Here is a 9,420-nt window from a genome sequence, read left to right on the forward strand (position 1 = left end):
AGCTTTGGTGGTTGGACCCTGTTTGACTCTTTGCAACAAAACGCCTGATGGTTCTGTGATGGTTCACGCCCCGATATTTTAGATAGACTTTTTACAATTTTTGACTTTTCAGAGTCACTAAACTCCCTTTGTTGGCTCATTTTTCCTGAGAAGAATCTGCACACCTTGATATTTGGTGTTGCTTCTCCTTAGGCCAGTCCCTCCTTCGTCACACAAATACACAAGATCGAATATTCATTCAATCCAATAAGCATTCAAGTTTCTACAGCTTGGAGTTGGAAATTATGGGTAAAGTGATGATATGGTCAAAATAATCACTTGCCTAATAATTGTGCACACGGTGTATTTCGACGCAGATGTAGATACAGATATTTTCCTCCCATCGATTAAAAAGCATGCAGGTAATTAATCAGTTGTCCAGACGTGAATGAGGGAGTGAGTGATCATGTGATGTCACTTTTTCATTATAATTATTTTTTGTTTAATGAGATCATAATAGCAGGGATGTCTTATCGTAAATTGTCAAGATTTAACTTTAGGTGCTTCTCTAGGTTCTGCAGAAAATGAGAATGCATGGTACGGAAGCATATAATGGTCATCTTTTAAAGTCAAAACGCATGAGCAGAAATGCTTTTTCATTTTCAGAATATGGCTGCATATTTTGACTCATACATAAAATGACTCATAGATTATCCAAACTACATTCTTTTTTCTTTAGGTGGCAAGTTTTATGACACACTTAAAAAGAAAACAAAAAAAAAAAACGCTTTCTCACATTCACGTCCAACTCCGAGGGGAAAAAGTGAGCGAAAATCAAAACGGATTAGTAATCCCTAGCAGCGTAGGAGCGATGACAAGATACGCAGCCGTGTTCTGAAATTGAAAAGGCATTTCTGCTAGTGCATTTTCTTTTGAAGGTAATACTTCCATTGCGGGTCAGAACGTGTAGTTACGTTCCTCATGGGGCCACATGTGGAGGGGCCAGTACGCTTCTACCCAATTCTTTACAAATGTCACTTTTTTTTCTATAAAAAGCAGTAAATTGTGTTCTTTTGACTGCTGCAACGAGTAAATGTTATGATGAAGCAGTGGTAACCTCACAAAACATGTCATTAAATTCCAACAAATTTCCCAAAACGGTCTTCAACCAAGGAAAGAGGAGGTTCTGGACTTTAAAAACATCAATATTGTCTTTGCACTTGGAATATCAAGCGCAATGAATGTCATCATTTAATGACTGTCACTGAATTGTAGCTTTGAATAAGCTAATGCTAATAAAGAGCCAGTCGGTATCCTGCCTCCGCTGATGATGAACTCCACCTCCGAGAAGGATTTCATGTTTTTAGCCATTCGGCGAGATATCATAAAGCTGGTCTTTGCATCCCTGGACGTATAAAGTTTGGTTGAAGAGCCTTGTTGCTTCTGCAGCTTCGCTAGCAAAGCTTCTGAAGCTCTCGCTCGTCGGCGTCAGGTTCTCGTTCTTCTCTGGATGTTTTGTCTGGAAATGCCGATTCAGATTGTAATCCTTAAACGCAGCTTTACCTCTGAGTTCAGTCAATAAACACTTCGAAACCATCTTTTGTCAAACTGCATTCAGCATTGACTTTTTTTCTTGTTCTTTTGAGGCACAAATATGATTCACTTGACTAAATTTACTAGATTTAGGGCTTAAATATGCCTCTGACGCTAATGGTTATTTTGGCCAACAAAAGGATGAAAAGGAAAAGGATATGAATCTGCTGGACAAGGGAAACTGGTGCGAGTTTTATTTATCGTGCATAATATTTTTCACGATAAGAGTCCACGGGAATTGCCATGCAAATTAGTTTTAATTTCAAAAACAAACCTTGCAGTGTGTTGGCACGAGCATTTCTGTTTGCGGGAAGCAAACAGCAAAACCTAGAGATCTATCTTGATGGAGGTAACTGATAATATGATGCAAATAATTTCACATATCTAATTGTGATGGTCATAAGTGAGGTTTCCTTCTTAGTTTCTCTTCACTCAAAGATGGAAGAGCCTGATTTGAGTTGGATCGGCCGAGTCGAGGGTTCTGGCGGGAAGATTAGGAACCCTTGTTTGAATAAAGCCAGGAGAATTTTAAAGAGGACGACGTTTAGAGCGTAGAAACCGGCAAAACCATTTTAACTGTTTCCCTCAGAGACGCTTTAACCGGAAGTTTGAAGCAAAAGGACTAAAAAAGAAGAAGAAAAAAAGGAACGGCTCTCCGGGTTTGCTCAGAACATGTCTGGGTTCTATCTCATCACACAAGATCACACAGAATTGGACTCTTTCTAACCCAGGGGTCGGCAACCTTTAACACCCAGAGAGACATTTGGACCCGGTTTCCTCGGAAAAGAAAACACTGGGAGCCGCGATTACTTTTTGACGTCTAAAATAAAGGTACCACTGTATATATTGCTTTTTATTACCTTTACACTTTGTATAAACAAGTGTGTCGTGTGTTGCTTCTGAAATTCACAAAGTATTACAGAGAAAATTACATTTTATTGATGTAATGAACTCATTTTGAGCTTTGGGCTTTCAGAGCGTGTAGCGGAGCCTTGACCTGATTTTTAAAAATAAATTGGGAAAAAATCACTGTCAGTAAACAATAAAAAATAAACATTTGCAAAATATCTTCATAAATATTTATTTTACCTGGTTTATGGGACTTCTGGTCCTGAACTTCTGCGCACAGCATCTGCAAATCGGGACTTTACCGGCTGGCGGGGATACCGGCTTCCGCCAGTGTGACGTTATTTTGAGCGGCGAAAAATAATAAATATCATTTTATTTAATATTTCAAGATCACAATAATCTCCCAACTTAGAACTAAAAGTTGAAAAAAGGAATTAACACAAATGAAATACACTTCAATTAAATATTTATCATTTATTTTCCCGAGCCGCTCGGAGCCGCAGTGTAAAGATGGAAGAGCCGCGGGTTGCCGACCCCTGGTCGAGGTTAAAGGTCACAGTGCAGGATCCCGATGACGCTCCCTTCCAATGATTCCCTCCTCCACCGATTCGCCATCGTTCATTTCTCCTCAGTTCTGATTCCTGCGAATATTGCATTTCAAGTAAAAGTCATCATCAGATACTTTTCAAGCTCCGCTCTCTGTGGGCGCTCATTGGCTGGAAATCCTCTTTCAAGATAAGATCCAGGCTGAATGCTTAGTTTGAAGAGGCAGGGGACGATACGGCGGCTCCGTGAAAACAATCTCCCGTGACGCGGCGCCGCGGCCGACATCTTCTAATGATTATATGCCTGATTTTCTGCAACACGTTGGGGCCGTCGGCGAGTCGTGCACGCTGAGTTTGGACGGCACGTACATGAGGAGCGGCCATACGTTGTACGCTCCGTCTCCTTGGAAACGCCAGTACCGGTGCTGTTCAACACCCGGCGGAGGGAGAAGTTCAAGCAAGCTTTGGTTATGATTAGTAAAAATAGATCAGTGAAAATAGTGTTATTTTTCCCCACCAACACCACAAATCTCAGTTTTTGCTTCAGTGAAGCTGGGATTCTTCCCACGGCTAACGGCTAACGTTAGCTTGGTTCACACAGGCGGCTTTACAGGCACACTTACCTAATTTGGCGTCGAGGGTCATTTAGCGGGAAACGGCCGGTAACTCTTTCAGGAAACCACCGGCGCCGGGTGTGTGTATAGCAACGGTGGGGCTTGAAAGGCTGCGCGGGGTTTTACAGGTGTCACATGGATCCGGGGGCTCCAACGACCGTCGCTGCTTCTCGCCGAGGGCCCTTTGGCGTGGCCTGCGGCGGCGACATCAAAAGGCCCAGTTTGTTCGGGTCGGCGGTCTCGGTCGAGGCGGGGGTGCGGAGCGCTGGCCCGGAAACGCCTGTTAAGCCGCAATCACAGGCCAAAACAATCCCCTTTGTGCGTTTTACAGCAGGCTCGAGATCGCATCTGCATGAAAATGTCAGGTTTGTTTTTTTCCCGACAGAAGGACGCGTCAGCTGTACGAAGGGCTCTCGTACTCGTGACTCCCGCTTCCTCCGGAGGCGTCGAACGCATTTAACCGCTGCGGCGAAGCAGCGACGCGATGGTTATCGCCCGGAACGGTGCCGGGAATATGGGCTATTTTGAATTTTTCGATGAACACCGGCTGAATAACAGATTGGAAAAACCGATTTCGCTATCGCAAAACAAGTAACGCCATGGTGAATATTTTGCATCCGGTCCTTCCGATTTTATCTTTGGCAAAGATTGAAAAACCGGCGACTTGATTTTCCCTCGGAAAACGCCGGCGTCCTTTCTTACTTCAGAAACACACTTGAACAATAACAAATGATAATAATATATTCATTTCCATTGACTTTCAAGATCAATAATAAATCTTTTCCTGCACTTGTTGGCAGTAACCGCGTTATTTGTGGCTTGTAGGATAAAGCTGGACAAAATAATCACCGCCTGATTGATAAAGCAAATAGGAAATTCACTTCATTCCAACTTAGCTGCCGCCTTTGTTTACTTTGTTATACTAAATTACTGGTTGCCCGCGGGATCATGGAAATATAATTGGTTTCGGGGGAAACATTGAAGGAACGTTGTTGTTTCCTGCACACGCGCCGCCAGCAGCCAAAACCAAGCAGGGTTACGAACGCGACCGCTAACATTGGCAAACATAACTGCAATTTACGAGGAAGTCCGGCCTGTTCCGTTATCTGGACTTTGTGTTTTGCATTCTATTTATTTCATATTTGCTGAGATGGGGAATCACGTCTCTGTGAAATATGATAGTGAGCGTATTGAAAAACAGAAAAAAAAAAAAAAAACTGCGGTCCTGGATGCGGCTTTTTGACCCAATGTGATCGGTTACAAAAATAAAATCAATCGATTAAAAATAGTTGTTTTTTTTTTTGTTTGTTTTTTTAAATCATACATTTGTGTTTCGGCCTTTTTTTACTTTATTTTAACGGTGTTTTCCAATCACACGCTGCTCTGGGGAAAATCAACGTCTTCTGCTGATGTTGCTGGATCTTTGAAGCCGAAGCTGCCCGATGCCCCGGAGCCGCCGCCAATTACAGCCCGCGAGAGTCACTCGGCTCTTTGTCTGCGACGTCCATGGATATCAGAGACTTGGGGGTTTTTTATGATATCCATTCAGCTTCAGTGACAGGAGGAGATGCTTTTAAAAAATTGAGTCTTTTATATCTTAAAACCTGATAAGTAGAGTTAAAGATCAGTGTTGGAAGTACATCTGGGGAACAAAAGCCATTCAGCGGTTCAGCTCTAAAATCCAGTGTGTATCTCACACCCCTCGGTGGCGCCAAAATGCACATTTTTTGGGGGTTATCGTTGTTTTTTTTTTTTTTTACATGTTTTAATAACAAAAACGAAATGAGAATTTTACAATTTTGCCAAAAAAAAAAAAGGAGAAAATCCGATATTTCCGTCCGCGTTTCGAATCCTTCACACGCAAAAATACTAAATAAATGAAAATTGGACAAATTCAAAAAGAAAAGTTTCATCCGTCACTTTTATTGATTCGTTGGTTGAACATCACACACGTTCCTTTGTTTCTGCTGGGAGATGATGTAGATTAATGTACGTCCCATGGATGTTCTGCCTGAGGGCCAAGACATCTCCTGCAAGGAGGCCTGACCCTCAGAGGCCTGATCCCGTGATCACATGGGTGATGTTAAACAGCAGCTGCACAATGACACACACACACACACACACACACACACACACACATGTTAATATTTATCTCAGTATTTCCATGTAAACAACACGCAGACCGACCCGCGCTGCTCCCAGCGCCACCGTGGGGAAGATCAGGTGTGTTTCCGGGGCGAAAGAACCAAATTGATTCGTGCAGAACAATCAGATGTGTGTATCCACGTTTCAATTTCCACTTGTTTGTCGGACGTGCTTTTATTTAGCGCCGACTCGACAAACAAGTCGTGAAAAATCTGAAAGTGGAGTTAAATCCGAGGGACACCAACGAAATCTGGAGAGGAGTTCACCTCTGATCATGCGTTTGTTCACCGCACGGCGCGGAGACAAACTAACCGACTGCGTGGATTCGTGCGGAGGCCCGCTCGACGCGCTTCGCTGGCGTGGAAGCGCCGGTCGGATCCCCGCGCAGGACAGGCGTGCGGCCGCTGCGGGGCGCTGCGGGCCCGGCGGACAAAGGAAAGGCGTTGCCTTCCTCCCGGGACCTGAAAGCACCAGCTGAGGCTCCGCTGCCGGTGCTCACATACGAGGAAACATCTCGGAACAAAGCGCTTTGTCTCACGCCTGCGTGGAAACACGCACGCCGATTTCTCGTGTCTTTATCTTTGATTCCCGCATCCGTGTTCGTGCGGGGGCAAGAGCTCCCCGCGGACGTTGCTGCTCATTTTTTTGCGTGAAAACGCAAAAAAAAAAATCCGTGCAAAATGTGTGATTGTGCAGGCATGAGAAGTGTACTGTGTGTGTGTTGATACGGGATGTGTGTGTGTTTCGATAAATCAATAAATCTGCAAGTGCGTTCTTACGTCACGTGATGACAGATCGATACACCGACGGTTAAACAATCAAACGATAATAATCGTGATAAGAGCGAGTTTGAAATGTTTATCTTCCCCGCAGCGCTGCGGGGACGCATCCAGAGGACCGACGGGAAGGCTTCAGGGTGGGGGTTGCAGGCGTGTGCGTGTGCGTGTGCGTGGCGCGGAGTGGGCCGGACTTCACGCAGCCAATGACGGCCCGGTTTAAAGCGCCTGCCGTGGGTGACGAGCCCACGGTGAGCTTTATATACGCCGGACCTCCACGGAAGGTACATTTAAACCGAGCCGTGTCGCGGTTGTGGACGCACACACACCCACGCACACACACACACACACACACGTTCACGTCGTCGCATCCCGGTCCCGGGCGTGTCGATGTCTACCGTGCAGCTGTCGAGCGCGGCTCTGGAGCGGCTGGCGGCCCGCAGGACGTTCCCGCTGCAGCGGCGCACCGGCGTGTGTCGCTGCCTGTTCGGCCCGGTGGATCACGACGAGCTGCGGCGGGACGCGGCGGCGCGCTTGCGGGAGATCTGCGAGCGTGACCGCCAGAGGTGGAACTTTAACTTCGTCGCGGACGCGCCGCTGGAAGGGGATTACGCGTGGGAGGCGGTCCCGGCGGAGGAAACCCCCGGTTTCTACCGGGACTCCGGTGGCGGCGGCGGCGGCGGCGGCGGGCCTCCGCGCCCGGATGTACAAGACCGGCTGGCGGCGCCGTGCGTGATCGAGGTCAACCAGGAGAACCGCACGGACAAGATCAACTCAGGGAAGGGGACGCGCGCCGACGTGCCGTGCGTGAGACGCAGGAGAGCGAGCACTACTGACAGCAACACACACATCACAGGTAACACACACACACACACACACACACACAATCACTGCAGCCTTGTTGGGAGTTGCTTTGTTTTCTTGATTTTTAAAAACCGTGCCGTGCGTGTGTGTGTGTGCGCGCAGACTTCTTCGTGAAACGAAGGCGTGCCGCGGACAGGACCCCCGTGGAGCCGGGCCCCTGCCTCCCACCCAAGGCCGCGATCCCCGTGGAGCAGACGCCACGGAAGAGGATCCGCTGAAGGTGTGTGTGTGTGTTAAAAATCACTCCCCGCTGCCTCACACACACTCAGTGTGTTTATTATCATAAGGTGTTTAATAGACGTGTGTTTATGTGCGTGTGTGTGTGTATATATATCTACTTTACAAGTGTGTGTGTGTGTTTTTCTGCAAACGCAATGAGTTGTAACGGCTTATCGTGGGAGTGGGAGTGGGAGTGGGGGTGGAGGGGTCACGGCAGTGATAGTAAGCCGTAGTAAAGCGTCCGGGTGGGGGAGGGCGGCCGTGCGTCACACTGTGGCGGGAAAACGCGGAGGGATCCGCCTTCTCTCCCGGCGTCTGAGAGCGGCTTCTTTTTTTATTTTCCTTTTTCACCGGAATCTGATTGTGTTTCTTTTCCTTCTCGTTTCAGGTTTTTCTCTATTTTTTTTTTCTTTTTTGTCTTTGCACTAGCCGACCATTGCGCGCAATCGGACGAACACGGACGGGGAAGTGGTTTTTTTTTTTATTATTATTTTTTTTAAATTTTTTTACACCCCCTCCCCCCTTCTACCGTACTTCAACCCCGGAGATATAAAAAAAAAAACCAACAATAAACAACAACAAAAAGAGGGATGGCGTGAAGACCCCGACTTCCGGTGGATGCGCCCCCTCCTTCCGGTCCCGCGGGCCGCCGGAGCAGACTCAGGCACGGTTGGGGTGCAGATGGAGATGGAAATTCGCCGGAATGACTTGGATCCAGTACAAATGTAGCATCCATTGTTGCTTTTGCAAACAGCCACTCGACAGTGTTAAATGTTTTAACATCTGTGCAATCCTAAATTACTTTAAAATAATTGTCTACACTGGCCAAAAGTGTACAGCTTTATAGAGACAATAGCCTATAAATGTTTATTTCTGTTGTTGTTTCTCTCTGTCTCTCTCTCTTTGTAATTGTATATTTTTAAGACTATTTTAAATTATAATTTATTTATGTTTTCTTTATATTTGTTATAAAAAAAAATGTTGATTTTTCTTTTTTTTTCTTTTTCTTTTTTTGTTGGGCCTAATGGCATATTTTAATTATTTACAATTTTTATTGTGGTGTTTTTGCAATCATGTAGCTTCCAGTAGTCTACAATATAGTTTTTTTGTTTGTTTGTTTGTTTCTTTTGTGTGTGTGTGTTCCTGAGCCGTTATTGTTTTTGTACACGTGGAGGAGGAAGAAAAAAAATAAAATGATTATTTTTTTTCACTTCAGCCTGCGGTTGTGTTTTTGATTATTATTATTATTATTTTTAATCTTTCTGCATCCAGGTAGCCCGGATCACTTTAAAAAAAAAAAAAAAAAAAAGCCTCTCATATAGCCTACCTTGCAGGGGCGGTGATGATGAAGGGGTGGGATGTGTGTGTGTGTGTGTGTGTGTGGAGGGGGTGTATTCAGACGTGCAGACTTTGAGCAGCATGGCAGCTGCGGGATATAGGCTGGGATTTAAAGGCCCTTTCGCCCCTCTATAGAAGCAGCAGCTGCCTTTGGATCCCCACATTGTCCGCGGCCGAGGCACCCCCACATCCACCCGCACTCGACAAGCCCCCTAAAGACCCACTCACACACACACTGTTTACACCCGCCGTGGATACACCGGGCGTGGAGGCCACCTGCCAGAGCTGGAGAGAGAAAACTACAAGTCTTTGTAATTGTCCTCGTCTAATGAAACAAACCATTCACCGCGTCATACTTGCAAGTTTAGCCCTAATTTGAAAGAAGCCAAACGTCTGAATACACGTCTTTTTTTCCCCCCCCTGCTTCTTTTAAGGCCAAACCCGGCAAATCTTTTTTTTTTTGAACGTCAGCTGTCGGCGATGCTCCGGACGATGCCG

General features: G+C 45.9%; 1 protein-coding gene across 1 annotated transcript; it reads left to right on the top strand.

Moving 5' to 3' along the window:
* The first annotated feature begins 6,727 nt into the window (after nt 1-6,727).
* cdkn1cb (cyclin dependent kinase inhibitor 1Cb) lies at nt 6,728-8,799 on the top strand. Its single transcript, XM_086148750.1, has 3 exons — nt 6,728-7,357; nt 7,468-7,585; nt 7,973-8,799. The coding sequence occupies exons 1-2, from the start codon at nt 6,892-6,894 to the stop codon at nt 7,581-7,583; spliced, it is 582 nt and encodes a 193-aa protein (XP_086004876.1). The 5' UTR covers nt 6,728-6,891; the 3' UTR covers nt 7,584-7,585; nt 7,973-8,799.
* The last annotated feature ends 621 nt before the right edge of the window (nt 8,800-9,420 follow it).

This window comes from Fistularia commersonii, chromosome 7, assembly GCF_037954325.1.
Source record: "Fistularia commersonii isolate RoL2024-O1a breed Wild chromosome 7, RoL_Fcom_v1.0, whole genome shotgun sequence".
Lineage (NCBI taxonomy): Eukaryota > Metazoa > Chordata > Actinopteri > Syngnathiformes > Fistulariidae > Fistularia > Fistularia commersonii.

Bases quoted from the DNA above. Each gene is read 5' to 3' on its own strand.
- cdkn1cb (XM_086148750.1), top strand. From the start codon at position 6,892: ATGTCTACCGTGCAGCTGTCGAGCGCGGCTCTGGAGCGGCTGGCGGCC. The intron at 7,358-7,467 runs GTAACACACACA...GTGTGCGCGCAG, and splicing joins CAGCAACACACACATCACAG to ACTTCTTCGTGAAACGAAGG.